We start from the raw sequence: 25,552 nt of genomic DNA, 5'->3' as shown, positions 1-25,552 counted from the left end.
CCAGCTCTGACATTCTGTGTTCTAAGGTCCCTCCCAGCTCTGACATTCTGGATTCTAAGGTCTCTCCCAGCTCTGACATTCTGGGTTCTAAGGTCCCTCCCAGCTCTGACATTCTGGGTTCTAAGGTCTCTCCCAGCTCTGACATTCTGGGTTCTAAGGTCCCTCCCAGCTCTGACATTCTGGGTTCTAAGGTCCCTCCCAGCTCTGACATTCAGGGTTCTAAGGTCCCTCCCAGCTCTGACATTCAGGGTTCTAAGGTCCCTCCCAGCTCTGACATTCTGGGTTCTAAGGTTCCTCCCAGCTCTGGCATTTTCTGTTCTAAAAGCCTCTCCTCTGACATTTTGTTTCCTAAGTTCTCTTTCAGCTCTAACATTTTATGTTCCCCAAACCTTCCCAGATGTGACATTCTGGACTCTACGCTCCCTCCCAGCTTTGACATCCTGTCTTGTAAGGCCTCTCTTGGCTCTGATATTCTCTGTCCTAAAAGCCGTCCCTGCTCTGACCTTTGGAGTTCTAGAGGGTCCCTCCCAGCTCTAGCAGGCTATGTTTCTACTGCTTTTCCTGAGCACAAGGGGGAACGTCACTGGTTGGAGGTATACTACGTTAGTTTATATGTGCTCCATGTAGGGTTCTCTTTGCAAAAGGCTGAAATACATTCTAACTAGAGAAGACCCGTTACAGGAGTGCACATCCCCGGCGCTTCTTAGAAACGACGTACAGGGACGTGTTAGGGACCCTGTTATGGTTTTATAACCTGCCAGGTCTGAGTTCTTCCACAGAATTTCCCAGAAACCAAGCCCTTGCTTCCAACCCTAGAGGTTGTTTCATGGTGAAAAATGGCAACAAACTAGAATCCAGGCTCGGCCACTCATTCATTGTGTGAGGTTGGCTAAGTGAGTTAACTATGCTAAGCCTCCAAGGTTTTGTTTTTTTTTAACCCTCACCTTCCATCTTGGAATCAGTACTGTGTATTGGTTCCGAGGCAGAAGAGCAGGAAGGGCCAGGCAAGGAGATTTAAGTGACTTAGCCAGGGTCATAGAGCTAGAAAGGGTCTTAAGCCACATTTGAACCCAGGACCAGAATTCTGTCTCTGGGCCTGGCTTTCAATCTACTGAGCTTCCTAGATGTCCTTTTCTGCATTTTAGAAGGAACACGAGTGAAGCCAAGAGAGAAGACCAGCTCAATATCACACAGAAAGTGGTAGAGCTGAATTGAAACCTAGGTCTTCTGACTCCAAGGCAGACAGTGTTCTACATCAGAAAGAGGCTCCCTCACATAGGGGGTGGTCTTCTTCTCTGGATTTGGCCTACCTGAAGCCCCTTGACCTAGTTAGCCCTATGTATAGGCAGCTAGTAGTAGTACAGCAGGTAAAGAAAGAGGGGCCTGGAGTCAGGAAGATCTGGGTTCAAATCCAGCCTCAAACACTAGCTATGTGACCTTGGGCAAGTCATTTAATCCTGCGTGCCTCAGTTTCCTCATTTGAAAAATGAGGTGGAAAAGGAAATGGCAAACCACTCCAGTATCTTTGCCAAAAAAAACCCTAAAAAGGGTAATGAAGAATTTCAACTGACTAAACAACAATAACAATGCATGGTTTGCTTATTTTTATCTTCAGAAGGGGAAAGACATTCGTGAAAAAAAATCACAATACCATATTTATTCTGCTCCTGTACTATATTGCTTTCCTTTTCTCCAATTGCTTCTGGAGTAATCTTTCACCCATCCCTCTGCCAGAACTTCTTAATAGAGCTTTCTAAAAGTTTTAACTGGCTTTCTTAGGACACAGTGAGTTCCTCAATGCTAGAGGGGAGGGAGAGACAGAAAGGTTGGGAAAGGAGATGAATGACTTTACTACCAGTGTAATAGGAAAGCTACTTAACACTGGTCTGTGCCCCAGTTTCTTTTTCTTTCTTTTTTAACCCTTACCTCCTATCTTAGAATTTATACTAAGTATTGGTTCCAAGGCATCAAAGAACTAAGGGCTAGTCAATTGACTCGCCCAGGGTCACATGCCTAGGAAGTATCTGGGGCCATTTTTGAACTCAAGACCTCCCATCTCTGGGCTTGGCTCTCTATCCAGAGTCATCTAGCTATCCCAGTGCCTCAGTTTCTTTATCTATAAAATAAGCCTTTTGGATCTGATGGCTTCTAATGTCCCTTGCAGCTCTACATCCAGGGACTTCCTTCCTACCTCAAGTTTTGTTTTCGTGTGCTTTATTTCTTTATTTTCGGTGCTTCTCTAATGAATGAGAAGTAGCAGGATCTTGCCGTTACCTATGTTCACATCAGTCATGACCTCCATGAGGACCAAGGCTAAGCTGCATGTGCATCCTTCTCCTTCTCCCCCAAGTGTTGAGAGTTGCAGAGACGTGCACCGAGGTGGACCTGTGCATCTGATCACTGGTCAGTAACAATACTTACCCTACCTACCTTACGGGGCTGTTGTGAGAATCAGAAGAAAGAGTGGATGTTAGGGTGCTATAACCACAGATTCATGGACTGTCAGAACTAGAGTGGGCCCGAGGGCATAGAATCCTAGTAAGAGACTTCTAAAATGTCCTTATTCTAATGACCCTTGGAATGAAGAATGTCAGCGCTGGAAAGAATCCTAGAAATCATTCCCCAGCTGGAAATACATTCTATTGACATTATTTTTTATTTTAAAAAAGGAATGGAGGGGCTAAGACATCTCAAAATAGGTTCTATTTATTAAAAAAAAACATTTCTTTTTAAGAAATCATTGTCCCTTCCACAGTGTTCTACATAGAAGAGACATCTAGTTAATGTTTGGGGAATGAATGAATAAATGAATGCAGGAACAAGGCCCTCACTCTCATGCTTAGAGACTCTGAATTAAAAGCCTCAGTTTCCCCTTTTATTCAATGCCAATAAGAACTCCTTTTCTCATTATTTTAGAAGGCTGCTGTGAGGATTCCATGAGATGATAGTTTTGAAAGTACTCTGAAAAGTATAAAGCATTCTACAATAATGGACAGGATTGTTATTATTATAGTTTCCTCCTTGGGAAGGGTCCTCAATTGAGGAATTGAGAGGATACTTAGTACACTGGGGGCCGAAACATCTAGCTTTGTATCCTGACTTTTTTTTTTTATCTCTGTAACTACGTGGGCAAGTCATTTGACTTCTCTTGGTCTCATTTTCCTTATCTGGAAACTGAAGAGGATTGAACTAGACTCTCTCCACGGTTTCCAGATTAAAACATTATGACAGCATGAACTGATTTATTTTTAAAGTTTCAAGGACATTAACCTTCCTGATTTAAAAAAAAATTACCAATGTCTTTTATTTCTTATTAGTAATTCTGGGATATCCCCACATTAAAATGACCTGTCTCTTGTTAAAAAACAAAAACACAAAACACAAAAAAATCCCCCCCCAAAACGAGCATACAACAACAAAACAGTTGGATAAAAACTAAGATAGCTACATTTATTAGTAGTTTATTCAACTCACCTCTCCTATCCTCCAATCAAGGGGAAGAAGGGAGAGGTGTATTTATAGCTTGTTTAATTTTACTTAATAAGACTGGGTTTATCTAGAGTCAAATTTAGTAAATATTTATTTATTCAGTAACCATCATGTCAACATGATTTTTTTAAGCACTAGGGAAGATGAAAAATTGAGTTAAAACTTGGCCACTTCCCTCATGGGGAGTGCAGATTGAGGGATATGGCATAAGAAACAATAACTGCAGAGAGTTAAAAAGTCTTGCTGAAATTTTAAGTCTTACTGGTCTAAAATGGCACTAAAGGGGGCAGCTGGGTAGCTCAGTGGATTGAGAGCCAGGCCTAGAGACGGGAGGCCCTAGGTTTAAATCTGGCCTCAGATACTTCCCAGCTGGGTGACCCTGGGCAAGTCACTTAACCCCCATTGCCTAACCCATACCACTCTCCTGCTTTGGAACCAATACACAGTATTGATTCAAAGACAGGAGTTAAGAGTTTAAAAGAAAATTAAAAAAAAAAAGAGAGAGATTCATACTCTTTTACCAGTCAAGATCCCAATGGGGAGATCCTAGGTTCAAATGTGACTTCAGACACTTCCCAGCTGTGTGACCCTGGGTAAGTCACTTAACCCACATTGCCACATTACCACTCTTCTGCCTTGGAGCCAATACGGAAGGTAGAGGTTTTAAAACAATTAAATAAAATGGCACTAAGACTTTGGGGATACCCTGTATAATATAGAATAATATATCTGAAGTCAAGATAGGAAGTCTAAGGAAGCAACATGACATATAACATGAAAGATCTTAGAATCCTGGTTTTTAGTCATGATTTTGGACCTATGTGACCAGAAACAAGAAGCATTATAACGTATGTACTAGGAAATTGGGGGCATAGTTTCAAATTTCACTTCTGTGATTTGGAAAGTCACAAGCTCTCTAAGACTTAGTATTCTCATTTGTAAAATGAGGAGTTTAGATTAGGTAACCCATAATAATGTCCTCCCAGCACTAATATTATATTTTCACATTTTAGGTTCTAAGATCCTTCCCAGATCTGACATCACATTTTCTGTGTTTCGACATCTTATGTGCCTTGGGGCCTTAATATTCTCTGTTCTAAGGACCTTTCACCTCTACCATTCTCTGTTCTAAGGCCCTTCCACCTCTACCATTCTCTGTTCTAAGGCCCTTCCACCTCTACCATTCTCTGTCCTAAGGCCCTTCTACCATTCTCTGTCCTAAGGCCCTTCTCTACCATTCTCTGTTCTAAGGCCCTTCTCTACCATTCTCTGTTCTAAGGCCCTTCCACCTCTACCATTCTCTGTCCTAAGGCCCTTCTACCATTCTCTGTCCTAAGGCCCTTCTACCATTCTCTGTTCTAAGGCCCTTCTCTACCATTCTCTGTCCTAAGGCCCTTCCACCTCTACCATTCTCTGTTCTAAGGCCCTTCCACCTCTACCATTCTCTGTTCTAAGGCCCTTCTCTACCATTCTCTGTCCTAAGGCCCTTCTCTACCATTCTCTGTCCTAAGGCCCTTCTCTACCATTCTCTGTTCTAAGGCCCTTCCACCTCTACCATTCTCTGTTCTAAGGCCCTTCCACCTCTACCATTCTCTGTCCTAAGGCCCTTCCACCTCTAACATTATGTATTCAAAGGCTCTTCCATTTCTTCAATTCTTTCTTCTAATGCCCTTCCACCTCTACCATTCTCTGTTCTAAGGCCCTTCCACCTCTACCATTCTCTGTTCTAAGGCCCTTCTACCATTCTCTGTTCTAAGTCCCTTCCACCTCTACCATTCTCTGTCCTAAGGCCCTTCTCTACCATTCTCTGTTCTAAGTCCCTTCCACCTCTACTATTCTCTGTCCTAAGGCCCTTCTCTACCATTCTCTGTTCTAAGGCCCTTCCACCTCTACCATTCTCTGTCCTAAGGCCCTTCCACCTCTAACATTATGTATTCTAAGGCTCTTCCATTTCTTCAATTCTTTCTTCTAATGCCCTTCCACCTCTACCATTCTCTGTTCTAAGGCCCTTCCACCTCAACCATTCTTTGTTCTAAGGCCCTTCCACTTCAACCATTCTCTGTTCTAAGGTCTTCCTTCCAGTGCTGAATGTCAGAGTCTATGATAAAGAATCTCTCTGTCCATGTCCATTTGTGCATTTAACTCATTGTGTCATCTCAGAGAATCACTGAGCAAAAACTAACATTCCAGGCAGTCTGATTACCTCTACTGGCTGGATTCAATGTTCCTCTACTCTAATGTAAAGAAAAAAACTTCCCTATGAGAAATTTTAGTGCCTTCACTTTTCTTCCAAGTCATTACCAGAGTTTGAAATGGCAGTCAATATTTCTAATTAAAAGCCAATTTGGCCATTGCAATTACAATTTCATAAATTAAACTGGCTAATGAACTGAAACTTCCAATTAAATGTTAGTGCTCAAATACCTGAGCTTCCCAGAGAAGTGAATCTTGGAGAAATAAGATCTGTTTGGGAAATTGGGAGTCACCTAATCAGTGTCAATAGGCAAACAAGAAGAAAAAATATTCTGATCCAAGGCCTGGGGACCATAACTCTTCATTAGCATAATATGAGCCATCTCCAAGATAAAATATGCCAAAGCCAGTTATTTCTTTAGGAAAAAAGAATCATGCCGTAAAAGGATGGGGGCCGTTGCTTTCAGGAGCTTTCCAATTGTCCGGAGGTTTCTTTCCCTCTGAATCTATCCCTGCTGCTCACAGTACTTCAATTCTGATGGCCTCGGTCAGGGGAAGTGAGGGATGGGAAGGATGATAAAAGATGGGTGGAAGAGGAGGAGGGGGCCATGGGGAAATAAGGACACAGACGTAGTGTTAGCATCCTCCAGAGAGCGCAGCGCCTGGGAAATGACAGGGCCCCAGGCTTACCCGAGTCCCTTTGGGGCAGAGGATTCTATGTGCACAGTGGTGCTAGGTTCATGGGGATTTATATCGATTATTATCTATACAAATATTCATAACATACACACACACGCACACGCACAAAGACAACAGGAAAATAGAGGAAGGAAGACCATACCTTTCACTACCTTATCCAGATAGTGAGCTTGGGAGATAAAAGACAGGACATTTAAGGTAGGGTTGAGTAAGCGCTATATTGCCTGTCCCAAGACAATGCAGGAGCTCTAAAGGGAAAGGAAACTTGGCCAACAGCATCAGAATGTAGCCTCTGTCCCAGGAGGAAGAGCATCAATCGACAGCATTAGGAGATAGAGCCTGGACACAATGGCAGGGTCCCAGGAGCGGCTCCTCACCCATCCGCTCTGACTTTGGGAATGTGATCAGAACAGCAGAAACCAAACACACGTGGATGGAAATGAATGGAAGGCGAGAATGGAGAGGGGGAGCAGAAGCAGCAATGGTGTGAGGCTGGTGTGGATGCCCCTCAGAGCGGGTCCTGGCTGCCCATGCCCTCTTCCCATAAGGGAGAGAGGCTGCTAGGACCCTGGAGAGCTCCGGTCTCATGGCCAATGGGAGCCACCAGGAGGTGAGCTCTGGGAGGTCCTCAGGGCTAAGGCTCTGGACTCACATCAGTTCAGTTACCAGTTATGTGGTCTTTGTCAAGTCAATGAATCCACCTCTAAAAAAGTCTCGATTCATCCCTGTCCTGACTACCCAACAGGGTAGCTAGCTATGAGGGTTCAACGAAGTCCTAAACAGAAGTTCTTTGAAACCACCATTGCATAATTATGTTATTTCCATCAAACAGAAAAGGAATATAGCTGGATAGAGGCACAGTGGAAAGAGCATGGGATCTGGGATCAGGAGACAGGGGTCCAATTCCTGTTCCTGCTACCTACCCGCTGGGGGGCTCTGAGGAAGTTGTTTACATTCTGTGAGCCTTATCAATGAAATAGGGTTAAACGTCCCTCTTTTCTTCACAAGTGGGGTCAGGAAATCCTTTGTAAAATACTATATAAACATCAAATATTAGCGTTATTCTTGCAAAAGAGGTGGTCCTGAAATATTATCTGTAAATTACAGGTTTGCACATCTGATCATTTAAAACAAACTGAAAGAAGTTGGCAGTAGGGAATGTTTTTTACTTAGATTAAGCACTCATAATACTCCTTTAATGTATCCTGTGTAGTGACTGGATGGCCCCTGAGGTTACCCATTAGACTGATCATTATCTTTACATACTGGACAGGCTGATGATGAGCACCTACCTAACTGTCCTTCCTTCATCCTCGCCTGGGGGCTTCCACATTAATATTGATATTTCCTCAAATAACCTAACCTATTAGTCCTTCAGATCTGTCTCCATGTCCTCCTCCTTCCTTCCATTTCAGCTACCCAGATGGATGGATAATCATCTCCTGGATCTCATTATTACCTACAAGGGCTCTTCTTCTTGGATCAAAAACTGACATTGCTCTTATGGATCAGATTGGGCTTCTTGCTGTACTGCACACAGGATGTCCCATCTCTCATCTCTCAGCTTTTGTGCTATCTTGCCAAAAATGCCTCATTAAAAAAATGCCTCATCTCATAGGATCACTCTCTTCAAAACTCAGCTTAAATATCACATTCTACACAAAGTCTTTCCTGATCCAGTATTGAACTTTCTATTTTATTTAATTTCTATTTTATATTTATAGCTATAAAATACATGTAATTTATATTTTATTCCTGTATAAACATGTTTGTATTTTGTATTCATACATAATATTAATATTTTATAGGCTTATGCACTTTGCTTCTCTTTTATATTCCCATATATTCTGTTTATATTTAATATGAATATATAATATATTTTAAATATTTTATATTCTTATATAACATATTTATTTCTTTTTGATATTTACAAATAACAATGTATTTATATTTTATATTCACATATATTTATTTATATTGATATACTTTTAATATTTCTTATTCTTACATGTTTTATTTCTATTTTGTATTAATGCAAAAATATTTGTTTATATTTTATATTCACACATTTTATTTCTATTTTACATCCATATGTAACATATTTTTTAATATTATATATTCTTATATAATATATTTTGTTTCTATTTTATATTCACACATAACAATTTATTTCCATTTTTATTCATATATAAATATTTATTTTTTATTTTATGTTATATTTGCATATAATATACTTTTTAATATTATATATTTTATATAATATATTTTATTTCTATTTTATATTCACATATAACACATTTTGTTTCTATTATATTTATATAATAGATTTTATTTAATTTTATAGTCATATACATTTTATTTATAATTTATTTCTCTTATATTTTATATGTATATAATTATATTTATGTAGGTAAAATAGTTTATAATTCATCTTTCCCTTATATTTTATTTTCTCTATATTTATATGTGTATATGTGGTCTCCCTCAAAAGAATACAATCTCCTTGAGAGGAGGATTGGCTTCATTCATTGTACTATGGTTCATTCTGGAACCTACTATAGTATCTGGTTTATAGTAGACATTTCATAAATGGTTTCTGTTTTGTTTGCTAGTTGCAAGATTTCTTGTGGGATTCTTGAATCTGGCTGCATAACCCTTTGAATAGCTACCAGCTCTGACACTCTGCTTTACCCTAGCGTTAGTGATGGTAGTAGCAAGAAGCTCCTGCTTTCAATGAGTTTGGATTAGATGACTTCTGATGGGAGGCAGTTAGGTGGCTCAGTGAATAGAGAGTCAGGCTCAGACATGGGAGGGCCTGGGTTTAAATTTGGCCTCAGATATTTCCTAGCTCTGTGACCCTGGGCAAGTTACTTATCCCCCATTGCCTTGCCCTGATTGCTCTTCTGCCTTGGAACCCATACATAGTATTGATTCGAAGACAGAAGATGAGGGTTTAAGAAAAAAAAATGACTTCTGATGCTCCCTTCAATTCTGTAATTCTACTAGTAACAATGGCCCAGTGGCCATAGCAATATGTAACCTTAGTGAATTTATCTGGACAAACACATTTGTCACCAGAGTTCATGATTTACAAGCGATTCTGTAGATGTAATAAAAACAAAATTAGCCATCACTAAGAGGTTTTTTTTAATGGTCCCAGTGTAAAATAACACCCACTGTGTAAGCTACGTCCCCCCAGAATTAAAGAATTTCAGACTGGATGGCTAACTCTGGTGAAAAGCTAAATAAGCATCCTCCCTACGATAGCTTTAAAAAGTGATTATCTAACCTCTCCCTGAAGACAGGCATTGAGGAAGAACTCATTACCCCTTCGGCAGTCGGTCCATCAAACCTCCCTTCCATCAAGTTGAAATCTGCTTGTCTGCTCTTTTCACTCATTTCTCATCCTGCTGTCCTCAGAGGCCACAGAACAAGTCTAATCCTTTTCCTCATACTAGAAGAGTTATCTTCTCTCCAGGCTCACTGTTCCCAGTTCCTGGCACGAGGCTGGCATCTTTGGGAAGCCAGCCGTGGAAAGCAAAGCTTGTTTGGGTACCACATTGCGCAAAGCTGGTGCCAGCTCCATAGAGACCACTTAGAAGAGAAGAAGCCCATGATGCTTCTCTTGTCATCTCTGTCCCCGATCTGATCCTCACCTCTCTGGCTCCTCGTATTGTCACGGACTGGCTCTTAGGCTGGAACTTAATCCTTCACTGTCTCTTCCTGTTCAAATCCTTCTCTTCTATCAGGACCTGCCTCACATGCTGCTTCTTTCCTTATGAAACCTGCCCTGAGCCTTCTTTGCTGCAGGGATCTTCTCTCATCAAACTGTCATGAAGCCCTTTTGGGGGGGGGGAATCTCTTTTTTGCTCTTATTAGACTCAGTTTTTTTTAATCATATTATTGGTGTACATTTTATGTTCCAGGGTTATTATGAGAACTATTTCTAAAGTATCTTTTAAACTCTTCTTTTTGTTAGAATCAATACTGTATATTGATTCAAAGGCAGAAGAACAGTCAGGGTTAGGCAATAAATAGTGTCCCAGCTAGGAGGTATCTGAGGCCAGATTTGAAGGCAGGACTGTCCATCTCTATGCTTGGCTCTCAATCCACTGAGCCACCTAGCTGCTCCCTCTAAAATGTTTTTTAAACCGTAAGGCACCATAAAATGCTAGTTATCATTATCATTATAAATTATTTACATAATATAATAAAATATAATTATCATTATAATAATTCTTTTTTTAATATTTATTCAAACATTTGTTATAGGGAATTTTTTCTGTTGGCCCCCAGAAAGGAGAACTAGAATAAATGGGCAAACATACCAGGTGGTCAGTTTTTGACTCAAAACCTAGCAAATGGATCTATTCAATAATAGAATGGTTAATCCAGAGAAAAACTGAGTTTCCGCTTACTAGAGGTCTTCAAATAGAGGTTTGATAGAGATTTGGGGGGGTCTGTTTTTAATGGCATTAATACTGTGTTTTGGATGAAATGATCTCTTGCGTTTCTTCCATCTCTGAGAGAGAAAAAAAAATTCTGTGGTCCCATATCTCATCTCCACTTAGCAAAGATGGGGAAAAATGTGGACCCAATATTTCACTGACTTGTTGCATCTATCTATTTGGCCTTTCCTAACCATGATGATGGTGTCATTTGTTTTGGTCAAAGCACATTCATTCAGCAGTTTATTGAATATGGAATATATGTGCTAGCTGTTCTGGAGGACACAAAGGTATCAGGCCTTAAATTTATCTTGTATAAGCCTAATTCTTTGTGGCTTTTGTAGCCCACCATTTAACAAAATCTTGAAGAGGGTTTATCTGTGACAGCATTGCTTTTATAAGTAATTTTGGTGGGACATGATGGATTGTGGAGGACTCTTCAAGAAGAGTTTTAGGATAGACAGAGTTAGAAGAGATGTTAGATGATATTAGTCCGATTCCTTCCTTCTGGTTGCCTCCATATGTTCTCCAAGTGAGTTTCAAGAAAATCTCAATTTTCTGAGTTTTTTTTTTTTAAAGATAAACCATGGGCCATTGAATCGTTGCTACTGTTTGCATCTTTGCTCCTTTGCTATTGGGTCGGGGGAAATCTCTTGACCATTATAAACAAGGAGGAGGAGTACACTTCCCTGAAATTACACGGAGGCAGATTCAGGAGGAACATCCTAATCATCACAGCTGCCCCACAAAACAACCGGCTGTTTTGTTATTAATTAAGGCCCATGTCCCTGGAAGTGCTCGAATGAAGGAATGAGGGCTGGATAGGCTGTCACATTAAGGAGAATGGGACAGCTATACGATGGCAGGTGAAGGGAGAGCAATAATCTCAAGGCTGCTTGCCATTCAATTCAATTTAATTCAACATTTATTAAGCATTTCCTTTGTTGTAAGGCATTGTATTAAGTGCCCCAAGAGCCAGAACAGGGCTGCGTTTTTAGCAGGCTCGTTCCACTCGTTTGCCAAATTGGCTTTCCATAAAGGAGGGAAAAAGAGTGAGAAGGAACCCAGAGAGAGCTTCATCTTTGCAAAGAATCATACACTTAGAGCTGGAAACAGCCTTAGAGGTCTCTGTTCCACTCTCCCTCCTTTTATAGCTAGGGCGATGGTGGCCGTGATGGAAGCGTGTGGGGCTCTGGCATTCCTGAGGACCTTCCTTTCCCTTTATGTCTGTTGCGCCTGAGAATAAGCCTCTAAGTGTCTGGACGATGATGACTCTGTCCCAGGGTCTGCAGCGACTGCATCCTGGATCACATCTCCTGGGATGCTCCCTAGTCTCTTAGGCACGCACCTGCATCAGAGGCCACAGAGCCCCGGCCCAGAGGACCACCAGACAGGAATGGGACTGAGGGAATCCATACATCAGGGTCAGGCTGTGTACTCTGTGATGTCCCCACGAAACCTGAGATTCTGGAGGCTCTTTTTCCTCCAATTTAGCATCAAGATCGAATTTAGCATCAAGATCTAAGGTCTGAAATCTGCTGTCCAAACTCCTGTACAGTGTGGGTCTTTCCACTGTTTTTTTCCCCCTTTCTTTCCCTGTCTTTCCCCAGCTGGGTCCCATCCTCACTGTAATTTCCCAGGAGGTTTATTATGGGGTTAAATATAGGGTTATTGCAGTCACTGACACTGCACGGTGAGTTCAAAGAAAAAGGTTGGGTTGGGTTGTACAAGTGAAACTTTATACCTGCCATTCCTTAGACAGTGCTGCCTTTCTTGGCGGATTGCTCTCTACCGGGACGTCTGGCGTGGCTTGATCATGGAATCTTGACATAACAGCATAAGATTACATTCTCAACCTCCTGAGGTCAATCTAGCTTAAAGACTGGCATTTGTCACATAATGAGAAATTTAGAATATCTACAGTCTTGTAGAACCACTAATTTGGGGTCAAGGCATGGAATTTTAAAGATATTATCTATCCGTTGAAATCTCACGGTGATTTTTAGGCACTTGATATAGAGAAGGAGCAAAGCTGACTTTTTGTTTTTTGAAAGAAACATTTTAAGAGGCAAGTTTTGAGGGAGGGAGTTGTGGTGGAGTGGAAAGGGCACTGGGTTTAGAGTTGGGAACCTGGGTTCAAATCTTGGGACTTTATACTTGTGTGAGCTTCCATTTTTTCATCTGTAAAATGGAGAAAATAACACTTGTCCCATATATCCTACAAATGTGCCATTGGGGAGAAGACTTTGGGAACTTTTAAGAGTTACTTAACCATGATGTTAAGAGTTACTTAGCCATTAATTTTGGTCATTCAGCAATTGAGTGGGGACTATGTGTGGACTCTTGGGGAGAGATGCTTCATGATGATTCTCTCTGAGCTTCTCCTTTAAGACAGAGATTTTAATATTCAAATTAAATATCTCACAGGTTGTTGTGAGGATCAAATGAGATAATGTATGTGAAGCACTTTCTAATTGTAACTAAAGCATATAACTGTTATATGAATGTCAGTTATTATTTTAAACAAAATTATTAACTCATGATAAATTACATATTCTGGTACTGATTTTTTCCCCGAAAAAAAAATAAAAGCAAATTCATCATAAAGGGAGGCTGTGTTTCTCAGCTTTCTCTGTGGGAATCTGACTCTTGGGGCCTTTTTTCCCTCTATTTCCCAAGCAAAAAAAGATATAGGGCATACAGATTATCTTGAAAGGACAATTGATTAAATATAGATTCCACGTTAATGGCAAGTTTGAGATGTGGCCTGAAACAAATCATTTTACCTTCAGTGATAGGTAGATTGTGTCTCACTGATGGAGATATGTATATTTGTGTCCAGGTAGCGATTATTAATTAATCTTATTTTGAGCATCTGAAATAATAGGGCAATAATATACTGCTGGGTTAAAATGAAGGGTCTGGAGTAGATGGACTTGAAGACCCCTTTGCTTTTTATATACCTCTGAAATGGGCTGATTCTACATAAACTTGCATAGAGATAAATCAAGATCCAATGCAGAGGCCCCATTTACTAAGAATATTTTGATTTAAAAAAGAAAAAAAGAAAACAGGAGTATTCAGCAAAACCAGCCCTACCTGCCCTGGATAAGCATCGTTTTTGTGTTAGCTCTTTCAATATTTTGAGTTAATTTTCTTAGAATAATTGCTCCCGTTTCTAAATTTAAGGTTGACCAAATGCTTTCTCAACAACTCAGCTCCCTGGTCCATAGAGGTTGATTTGTACCGGGTAGCACCTGGGAAGAGCACAGCATTTGGAAGAGATCGTGAAATCATCTACGGCAGCTAGGTGGCGCCATAGTGCATAGAGCTCTGGCCTTGGGATTAGGAGGACTCATCAGAAAATACTCAGTTCAAATCCTGTCTCTGACACTGACTAGCTGTGTAACCTGGGGCAAGACACTTAATGTCTACCTGCCTCAATTTTCACAACTGTAAAATGGGGATAATGATAATGGCCCCCAACTTTCATGGTGGCTGAGAGGATCTAAAGATATTTGTAAAGCATTTATAGCCCAGTAAAGCACTTGGAGATTAAGTAGGCATTTAATAAACATTTCCTTCTTTAAAACAACAACAAAAAACCCTTTACCCTCTGTCTTAGAATCAATAGTGTGTATTGGTTCCAAGGCAGAAGGGTGGTAAGGGATAGGCAATGAGGGTTAAGTGACTTGCCCAGGGTCACACAGCTGGGAAGTGTCTGAGGCACATTTGAACCCAGGACTTCCTGTCTCTAGGCTTGGCTCTCCTTCCACTGAGCCACCCAGTTGCTCCCTCCTTCTTTTTCTCCATCTAGTTCAACCCCCTTCATCTTACAGAGGAGGAAACTGAGGCCCAGATGGGGCAAGTGACTTTCTCTCACTCCCACAGCAAAGAGCAGAATTGGGGATTCGAACCCAGCTCTTCTCTTTGTATATACAAGGATGGTATTGTTCTTGGGAATCAGTCCCCAAACCTCCCTTTCTTTTAGGAAGGAAGAGGGAATGAAGGCTCTGGGCTGGATTTACAGAGGACTGCTGCATCTAAATAAACGCGTCCTCTATCTTCTTGCTAGGGCACACAGAGGTCTGCGAAATAAGGTGATGATTTCCAGCTTCTCCATCCATTTGTTGGGAATTAACTAAACTGTGGTGGGGATGAAATGTAGAGACTGTAATGAAACACCACCGAATGGGAGAAATCAAGCTCTTTGAATTTCTAACACTTCATATTGGCAAATTAACAGCAAAGATGAAAAAAAAAATAGAATGATTCTCAAAGGGAGTGGACTTCTCCAGTATCATTAGGAAGTGAGAGGAAGCATGATAGAGTGCAAATAATATTGATTAGGAAAGAAACCCGAGTTCAAATACTGGTTCTGCAACTTACTACCTGTGCGACTTTGGGCAAATCATTTCTACTCTCCAAGCCTCAGTTTCCTCATCTGTAAAATGAGGATAACAATAAGTATACACCCATTTTTAAAAACCCTTCTTTTCTGTTTTAGTAACAACTTTAAGACAGAAGAACAAGGCTAGGCAAATGGGGTTAAATGACTTGCCCAGGGTCATACAGTGAGGAAGTATCTGAGGAATAATTATATTTCTTTTTTCTATTTTATCCTCAGTGCCTAGCACATAGAAAGTGCTTAATAAATGCTTGTTTATTGAAAAACTATATTATCTGCCCCTGAGGGCTATTTTGAAGCTGGAATTTTGGGTGTCAGAAGAGGAAATTAAGGCAATCATTAAAAACTACTATGCCCAATTATATGGCAACAAATATGGCAATCTAGGTGATATGGATGAATACTTACAAAAATATAAATTGCCTAGACTAAAAGAGGAAGAAATAAATTAACTTAACAACCCCATTCTCTGGCTCAGGATATTTCCTCTACCAATGCTGGTCAGCACTTTTTCAACTTAGAGACTTAAGAGAGGTGACCAAGGAGCGAAATGGACAGGTGACTTCCCCAGGACTACAGAACCAAAAGGTGTCAGAAGAATCTGAACACGGGTCTTCCTGGGGCCAAGCTTTCTATCCACTAACTCTCTCCCACAAATCTTAAAATGACATCTAAAAGCGAGTCATTATTTAAGTGCTTTCCTGCTACTTTAAAAAACAAAACGAGGGTGTTTAAACAAGAAACAAAATAATTTCCCTTATGCAGGAATCCTTCTGGAGAGTGTCTAGATCCATATGATAAGATCACAGGATTGAGAACCCGAAAGGAGCTCTAATCCGAACACTGTCCGATCATCCGATTCCATAGGGATAGAGACCCAGGGGAAAAAAAAACAAAAGCAAAAACTGAGTGAACAGAACTGTAAAAAATAGACTCGAATACAGGACTACAATCCCCATGAGCCTTTGCTCCACTTCCCCAGAATGCCTTGTAATCTCACCTGGGCGGGGATCGAGAAGATATTTAAGCAAAGGCTTTTGAAGGGCTCGGGCCCTTTTTTGGACTTCCGTTTTTGGAGCAGAGAGGTCTCTTCCATGATGTGAGGTTATTTTGTCTAGGCCTCTGGCCTAGGCACATGTTTCATACTTGTATATTCTTAATCTTTAACCTTTAATAAACCTCTAAAAAATATATATTCCTTGCAGAGAGAAACTAATTTCTACCTGCCTCAGTCTCCCCCTCTCCCCTAAATTTTATTCATTACAGTTTGGCAACCACGAAGGGATAAAGAACTTTCAGTCTTCTGATTTCTTTTCTGATCTTAAATTCAGTTTTAATAGCTAGTACCTAGAAAGCGGCCCCGCCGCTTCCTGCCTGCAGCCTGCAGCCCTGATCATCCTCACCTGGTACCTGGTCCCGGCCTTGCCCACCCCCGCAGCCGCTCCAGCTCCTGGCCTCTCACCAGCCGCTGCCTGCCTATTTCTGTGCCCCAGACCCAGGAGCCCGACCCAGCCGGCTCATCACCCAGATCCTTGGAGCAGATCGCTCAGGACTCATTGCGACCAGCTGGTAACAGTATTGGCCACGTGGGCGGAGGGGAGAGACCAGAGGGAAAGGAGATTTTCCCTTAGGCTAAGCCTCCACGTGGCTGGGGGTATTGGCCACAGGGGTATCAGAGAGGGGAAAGAGAGAAAAGACTAGAGAGAAGAAACAGACTTTTCAAACAGAAACCTAAAAACAATGGGCTGTTTAAAAGGATTTTTGACTCTTCTGGCAATTTCATTGATTTTGCCTGCCTGTCTGGGAGCAGACTCAGCCCAAAGATTCAACTTTAACTTTGGGGAGGAAAATGGGTGGCCCAGCGAACTGGAAGCCAGGCCCAGAGACCGGAGGTCTCTAGCTAAAATCTGGCCTCCGATGCTTCCCAGCTATGGGGCCCTGGACGGATCCCTTGAACCCCTTAGCCTAGCCTTTACTACTCTACCTTCGGACAATAGACATTTAAATGGATAATTAAAAACAAAAAAACAAACAAACAAAAAAAAACCCACGGAACTTTGAAGAGACTAAAGGCTATATTCTAAGGCATTTTAGACTCCAATGGTTTATAAAAAAATCTCTGTATTCTATTGCATTGTTTTGTTTAAGGTTTAACTTTGTGATTTTAAGTTCATATATTACTGGATTGAATATTATTCTGTGAACTGAAGGTTGATTGAATTTATTTTGAATGTACTGAGTTTTGAAATTCTGTTGTTTTCCCCCTATAACTGTGTTGAAAAAATATTATTGTGAATAAGCCCATATATGAAAAAACAGATTTTTTCTATTTTGCTGAGGATAGATGGACTTCAGAACTGGTTATAATTGTATTAACAACCTTTGGAAAATTTAATGTGCTAAATACCTCAAATGATTTGATTTTAAGGGTTTTTTAAATATGATTTTGGGAATTTTTTTTAACAGTCTGGTTATTTTTGCCTGCCCCTACCACGAGGTAAGGCCCATTCTAGTAGCTGAAGTGAAATGTATTTTATAACCCCCAACCTTCCCACATGTGAATGGAAGTTGGGCAGTTAATTTCAGGGCATTTGTACCCTTGGGAAAAGCCTCCAAGAACAAGGAGCACCCCTTTATTTATGCTCTTTAGCTCACTATTTTACTTCTACCAGAATGATATATAGATTTCTTGATTATGTTCTTAACCCAAGATGAGTTTTACTTTGTTTAAAAAATATGTTTAAATACCAAGGTTGAAAGATTGCTACATTTGTAAAAATTGTGACAAATGTCCATCAATTCATAGGTTTTAAAAATGTCACACAGCAACTTATGTGAAATATGAAAGTGTGTTTGTTTGCTATTGTATTAATTGGGCTATTGAGAATTTTGGGGATTTTGATATCTACATATTTGTACTACTGTATTTTTAAAGATGAAAAAATTGTTAACCTCGTTCAATTCATTTGCCTTCTACTCACAGTGATCATGGCCAGATACAAAGAGGAAATGGATCTCATAATTTTGGTGAGAAAGCCTTGTATTTTATATTTTCTTAACTGACACAGAGTGTCAATGGTTATAAGCTATATTTTTGAATTTTTAAAGCTCTTTTTTTATTATATTTTTCTTGCATGTGCAATATACTTTTTCAGTTTTTTTTTTATTATTTTTTCTCTCCTTTTTATATTTGAAGCACATGTCACCAGCATTAAGATTTTCTTTAACCTTTTGATTTTTCAGTACTACAAGTATAAGATACATTTGTCAGAGCATGCCCTAAAAAGCTTGTGACTATAAAAATTATGCCACTAATTATTTAAATAAATTATGGGACTTTGCTTAATGATTCTGTCTGATTCTAGGACAAGATATACACAAAAGAGCCACTGCATAGTGCCAATAGAGCATAAGGTCAAAGAGACCAACCAATCCTGGAGAAATTGACGTCACTTTGAGCCTAGACAAAGAGGACTTGAACGTGTTTGGGGTTCGAGGTTGCGGCTGTTTAACATGTGTTAAAAGCAGGTCTTCCTTGTTCCACATTCTACCAAGTACCTCAAACTTGGCTCCCGGAACCTTGGCTTATATACTCTGGTCCCCTTTTCTGCCTCTCATAGTGTGGTACCTTTCTGTAGTCCTGGCGCTGATTGGGTAAATGCATCATTACTTAGATCATTTTGATTGGGCCCTGATTGAAGGACCTGTTATAGATTTATTTTTCTTCTACTTGGAATTTTTACACATAAGACTTTGATAGTCTATATTTTCATCCAGAAATTTTTCTTTTCTTTTGGATTTTCTGGTGTCTTTTTAATATCTCTTGCCAATTGATTCATATACCTCATACCTCAGCCATGCATCCCTAACTGATTCTGAATCTTTCAATCACCCACAACACGGGGGAATGTAAAAAATATCATTATTCAAATTGCAAAGTTTAAATTCTTTTTGAGAAGAATTTTAGGTAAAGAAGATGCTACTTCCCTGAATTCAGAAACTGAACTGTTGGAGAAGCCACCATGAAGAAGCCTCCAGACCACAAGTTGCACAAAATTGAACTTTGGGTGTGGTTGATTGAACATTTATTTGTATGTATACTTTTATGCCAAAGGGGACTGCCCCCTAACGGCTTTTTGTCAATGTGTTCAGAAATTATTGGTTTTATTCTTTTTTCTCTTATCCTCACACTATTGTAATCTTTTAAGTTTATTATGTTTTTATGATCCTTTTGGGGAAAAATTAATTTTTCCACAAATGATCACACGGGGGGATGTAAAAAATAGACTCGAATACAGGACTACAATCCCCATGAGCCTTTGCTCCACTTCCCCAGAATGCCTTGTAATCTCACCTGGGCGGGGATCGAGAAGATATTTAAGCAAAGGCTTTTGAAGGGCTCGGGCCCTTTTTTGGACTTCCGTTTTTGGAGCAGAGAGGTCTCTTCCATGATGTGAGGTTATTTTGTCTAGGCCTCTGGCCTAGGCACATGTTTCATACTTGTATATTCTTAATCTTTAACCTTTAATAAACCTCTAAAAAATATATATTCCTTGCAGAGAGAAACTAATTTCTACCTGCCTCAGTCTCCCCCTCTCCCCTAAATTTTATTCATTACAGAACCGAGGCCCAGAGAGGGAAGAAGTGACTTTCCAAAGAACACAAAGGCAATAAGCAGAAGAACCAGAATTTGGACCCACAGCTCTCTAAACCCAATGCTCTTTCCACGACTCCACAGTGCCTCTTTTAATAATGATATTAGGATATACCCCACCACGTTAGAATTCACCCTAATATGCTTAGGCTCCTCCTTCCTCCCCTTCCATCTCTAACTCCCAGCAGCTCTGGCGCTCTCCCATTCCCCATTAGAGAGGCTCTGTACGATGACCCACACCAGACCCACAAATACTGTCTGGCCAAAGGTCATGCTTCTGAGAAACCAATGAATGACTAAGGCAGCCAAGGTGAGCCTGGACCTAGGCTGTGTGTCCTCTCATGTGACCTGCACACAAAGACATTGACGCGTAAGGCTAGAAATGACAGGATGCAGCCACGCAGAGGCAGAGATGCAAAAGAAGGTCATTTGCGATAAGTGACCATGCAGGGAAAGGAGCCGGGGACAGAGGGGATGGTGAGCGCTTCAATGCAGGCCAATGTCCTTTCATCCGTGCCAGTTTTGCCACTTGGTACCTCTTCAGCGTCCCATTAAATCACGCTGGTATTTATGAGTTGGTCAAACCAGGAGAAAGTCTGTGCAGCTGTCACGGGCAGGACCCGGAAGGGGAAAGTGCTCTCTGTGACTGGAGAGGACCACAGCCTTATGGCAAAGGGAATCAATGGAGGAGGGCAAGAAGCTGGGTTTGAAGACTCAAAAAAGGGTGTCTTCCCAACACAAGGGAGAATTATCTGCCCAGAGAAGGGGTTTCATCAGTATTTACTGAATTGCTGAACAAGGAACCAGTATTCCAGAAGAGGACAAAAGATGGATTCTTGAGCCTCTCTTGGACTTGGGAAGGGACGGGAGAAGGAAGCGGTGTGGTGGTGTGGTTGTTCGAGATTTGCAGTGTGAGTTAGAAGACACTGATTGTGCCCCTCCGGCCTGAGTGATGCTAGAGAAGAGACATTCTCTCTAGACTTCACTATGTAAAATTACCTGCTTGGATCTGATGACTTCTAAGATCCTTCCTACATCTAGAGTGATGATCTTACTTGTTTTTTGGGGGGTGTATGATTTGGGATTTTGGTTTTTTAAGATTATTCCCTTATAAAAATGAATAGCATGGAAATATGTTTTGAGTGATAATACATGTATAACCCAGTGGAATTGCTGGTCAACTCCGGGAGGGGGGAGAAAAGAGAGGAGGGAGACAACATGAATCGTGTATCTTTGGAAAACTTACATGTAAAGATAAAACTAAAAAAAAGATAAATTGATGGTCTTATGAACTATATGGGACAGCTAAGTGGCATAAGATGAGTGGTCAGCCTGGAGGTGGGAAGACTCATCTTTCCAAATTTAAATCTTACCTCTGGCACCTACTAGCTGGTTGACCCTGGGCAAGTCATTTCACCCTGTTTGCCTCAGTTTTCTCATCTGTAAACTGAGCTGAAGAAGGAAATGAATGGCAAACCATTTCAAGTGTCTTTGCCAAGAAAACCCCCAATGGGGTCAAGGAAGAGCCAGGTGTGACTAAAAAACAATTAAACCATTCCAACAATGAACTAGATAATCTATCCATTTCCTTCCTTCTTTAAATTTTATGGTTCTATTGGGAATGGCACAATTCTATCAAGAGTGATAGGATTTTCCCCCTATTTAACTTTTTTTTTTAACCCTTATCTTCTGCCTTAGAATCAATCCTGTGTATTGGTTCCAAGACAGAAGAGGGGTAAGGGCCAGACAATGGGGGTTGAATGACTTACTTCCCCAGGACTTAGGAAGTGTCTGAGGTTAGATTGGAACCCAGGACCTCCCGTTTCTAAGGCTGACTATCCCCTTCTCCCCACATGTCTTTAATTTAATTTAATTTAATTTAAAGACACAGGTCTTTAAATGGCAAAGGACAGAAAGAAGCTGTCCCCGTGTTTCCCAGGACAGAATCACACAAGGGTGCCATACTATCTCCCTGGGACTGCAGGGCAGGAAGGGGCCCTCTGTGGCTCCCTTCTCGAGCTTAGTAGCAGAAAGGTTCCATCCCAAATAGCCACACACATTTTTTTTGTTGTTGTTGGTTTTGTTTTTTTTTTGTTGTTTTTTTTTTGGTGTGTGTTTTTAACATAAGCCAAAAAGCCACTAGAAGAATTGGGGACGGTTCTTATAAGCCCTGACTCCAAGGCCCATCTGCTCACCAACTAATTATAGACTTTTCCTTAAAAAGAAAAGAAAAGAAAAGAAAAAAACACAACCAACAGGCAAATGTTCCCCATCCCCCAGCCTCAGTTCAAGTCTAGGAAGAGTCATTCTGCTGCGCTCATCTGGGGATGCTAAAGCAAGCCAAACCATTATATTGTCAAAGCAAGAAGCTAGAAAGAAGGGAAGGAAGGAGACAAGGGCTGGAGGGGAAATAGGAATGGCCAGAGGCGGCCCAGTGGAGAGTTCCCAGGCCTGGGAAGCAGGAGGAGCAGCTTCTAGCTTCAGTTCTACGGTTTCAGGGCTGTGTGTGACACTGGACAAATCATTTGCCTTTTCTTGACTTCATTTTCAGGGACCCTCCAGAGTTCTCCAGACTGTTCTCTCATTGACCTCCTCCTTCCTTCCAGGTCCCCCTCAAATCTCATCCAATAGGAGCCTTTCCTGATCCTCCTTCCTGGAGAGCCTCCCCTCCACCAATTACATGCCATTGATCATGTATCTATCTGGTTTTTGGGCTATCTTCCCCAACAGAGGGAGCTCCTTGAGGCTAGGGATGGTCTTTTTCCTTTTTTTTGTATCCATTAGCTCTCAGCACAGTGCCTGACACATAGTAGATACTTAATAAATGTCAACTATTGTACAATATCTCAGGTCCTTTTCAGTTCACACATTCTATATTCTAAGATCTCTTCTAACATCAAGGACAACTCTTTGGTCCTGATGGACTCTTAAAAAACAAACAAACAAACAAAAAACTCTTACTTCTGTCCTAGTAACAACTCTCAGATGGAAGGGCAAGGGCTAGGCAAATGGGGTTAAGTGACTTGCCCAGGGTCACACAGCCAGGATGTTTCTAAGGCCACATTTGAACCCAATGCCTCACAATACCAAGCTCTATCCACTGAGCAACCGACCTGTCTCCACCATTGACTCTTTAATTATTTTTTTAAACCTTACCCTCTGTCTCAGAATAGATACTAAATATTGGGTCCAAGGTAGAAGAGAGGTAAAGTCTAGGCAATGGATGTTAAGGGATATATACCTAAGAAATTTCTGAGGCCAGATTTGAACCCTGGTCCTTGAAATTCCAGACCTGGCTCTCTACCCACTGAGCCACCTAGCTGTTCTCTCAATGAATGTTTGTGAAATAAATGAGTGAATATGAAGATTCCATTTAACTCTGATAGTTAAAGGAGAGCGCAACAGGCAAATGAAGAAGGCCGTGAATTTACCTACTGCGTCTATCAAGAAGCCACGGGCAGGATTTTGGAAGCTCAGAGTGAGTTCTGAGGTTGTCGGTCATTGTAACAGTAAGTGAACAGGGCTGGGCTCCAGGACGAAACATTATTTATATTTTTATCCTCCGTAGCATACAGCCTAGGGCCTTGCACGTAAGAGATCCTCAGAAAAGGCTTGTGTACTGCCTTATCCCCAGACTATAAATTCCTTAAAGACAGGGCCTGGACTTAGAGTCAAAAGACTTTAATTCAAACCCTAGCTCTAAGGCTCTTTGCTCTCTGATCAAAGGAAAATAAATTTTTTTAGGCCTTCAAAGAAAACACTTTCTAAAATGTAAAACTGTTCAAATGGGAGCTATTATCATTCTTAGCATCTCCCCTGGCTCTTAGCACGGGAGGACCACACAGATATGGGTAGATATGGGGCCTAAATCTGTGATTTTATTGGCAGAGAGATTCCAGATGAGGAAACTCCCCCGACTTACAGAGGGCTTCACCTTCTTTTTAAGTTATAGTCTTAAGAATGTTGCCTCCTGACACAGAGAAGCAGCCTGGTGATGCAGAGGACAGAGGCCTGAAGTCAGAAAGACTTTAATTCAAATACTGCCTCAGACACTGACCAGCTGTAGGCCTGGACAAACCTGCCTCAGTTTCTTCAGTTCTAAAATGGGTATAACAATTAGTATCTATTTCTCAGGGTTGTTTCTTATGAGGATAAAATGAGATATTGGTAAATTGCATTGCAAACTTTAAAGCACTGAGCAAATGCCACCTATAAATAGCGACAATAAATACGAAGACATTAAGTGACTTTTTCAGGGTCACGCAGTAAATATTTATCCAAGGCAGATCTTAAACCCAGGTCTTCCTGGCTTTGACACCAGCCTTCCTCTCCTACTGAGTGCTTAGCAAATATCTGTAGGATTTACATTTTATGTTTGTTGAACTGAATTAGTGTAAACTCAATTCCCTCTAATTAAATAGGGTTCCTCAGCTATAATTCAATTTATAATCTGATGCTTGGTGAGAAAGAATCCTATATGTGTGCTCAACAACTGTTAGCAAAATTTAGTAATAATAATAGCTCATATTTTTTGTTTTGCAAAATGCTTGGCACCCCTAATCTTCTTCGGGCTTCCCAACTACACTCTTTGGGGTTCATTGGCTGTCTGTTATTGCCTCCATTGTCCAGATGAGAAACCCCTTGGCAAAGAGGGCTTTCCCCGGGTCACAAAGCTGGGGTCAGAGCTGGTCCTGGAACCCAGGGCTCGTTCTTAGGTTCCCACAATGCCTCAGTGAAGAGCGTGATCAGGCGTGGTGGTGGTGGTGGCGGGGAGCCAAGAGATTTATTGCTGATTTAACTTTTTGATGGGTATATGAGAAAGCTGATGATGGCATCACTCAATGAAAGGACATTCTCGCTGCATTCCCACATGAAAATGACCAATGTTGGAAGTGAAATTCACGAGGGAGGGTATTCATGCTACACCCCAAGGGGACATGCTTTTTCAGGCTCCCCCGTCTTCCCTGCTTCCCCCCGGCCCAGCAGGGCCTCTCCCTCGTACCAATAGTGCAATGCTCTCCGTTCCAGCCGGGGCTGCATTCACATTTGCCATCCCGGCAGGTCCCGTGCTCATTACAGCGAGGGTGGCAGGCCCTCTGATCGCAGGCCGACCCCATCCAGCCATCCTCACAGCGGCAGGTGCCTCCCACACAGACTCCATGGCCTCCGCAGTCCGATGCGCAGATCTCTGGGGGTGGGAATGAGGGGAGAGGGAGATGGAGAAGACAATGAGAGAAGGAGCCAGGAAAAAAAAATATCCAGAAAAGCAGCCACACTTATGCTAGCTTTACAGAAATGGAAGGAAAATATAATTAAATAAACAAAAAAGAAATGGAAGGAATTTCTCCTGAGGTTTCTGATGTGAATCCCCAGGGATGACACCATTCCAAGGGGCTGCTGATTTCTGCCTCTTTTTCCTCAATTTCCCTCACACCGGACTCTTTTTTTCCAAATGGGCACACCGGGCTTGCTGAGCTTTTATATCGGCCAATTCCAAGGGGGAAAGCCCTTCTGAACAGATGTAAGGAAAGTCAAATTTAATTAAAAATTGGTTGTATGGAAACAATCCAGAGATGAATCGCTGATAATAAAATGAAGGGATTGCATGCAGTGTTTGTAACACATTTAACCAGAGGTTCTAAGAGATAACTTGCCCCTTCC

At 41.2% G+C, this 25,552-nt stretch overlaps 1 protein-coding gene across 1 annotated transcript in view; it reads right to left on the bottom strand.

Moving 5' to 3' along the window:
• The window catches only part of TENM4 (teneurin transmembrane protein 4), a 749,441-nt gene that overhangs the window by 185,528 nt on the left and 538,361 nt on the right, over positions 1-25,552 (bottom strand). The window contains exon 13 of the mRNA XM_056826133.1: positions 24,894-25,079. Coding sequence (XP_056682111.1) covers positions 24,894-25,079 — 186 coding nt within the window. The remainder of the gene's footprint in view (positions 1-24,893; positions 25,080-25,552) is intronic.

This window comes from Monodelphis domestica, chromosome 4, assembly GCF_027887165.1.
Source record: "Monodelphis domestica isolate mMonDom1 chromosome 4, mMonDom1.pri, whole genome shotgun sequence".
NCBI classification, from domain to species: domain Eukaryota; kingdom Metazoa; phylum Chordata; class Mammalia; order Didelphimorphia; family Didelphidae; genus Monodelphis; species Monodelphis domestica.
This window is presented reverse-complemented; position numbering and strand designations above follow the sequence as displayed.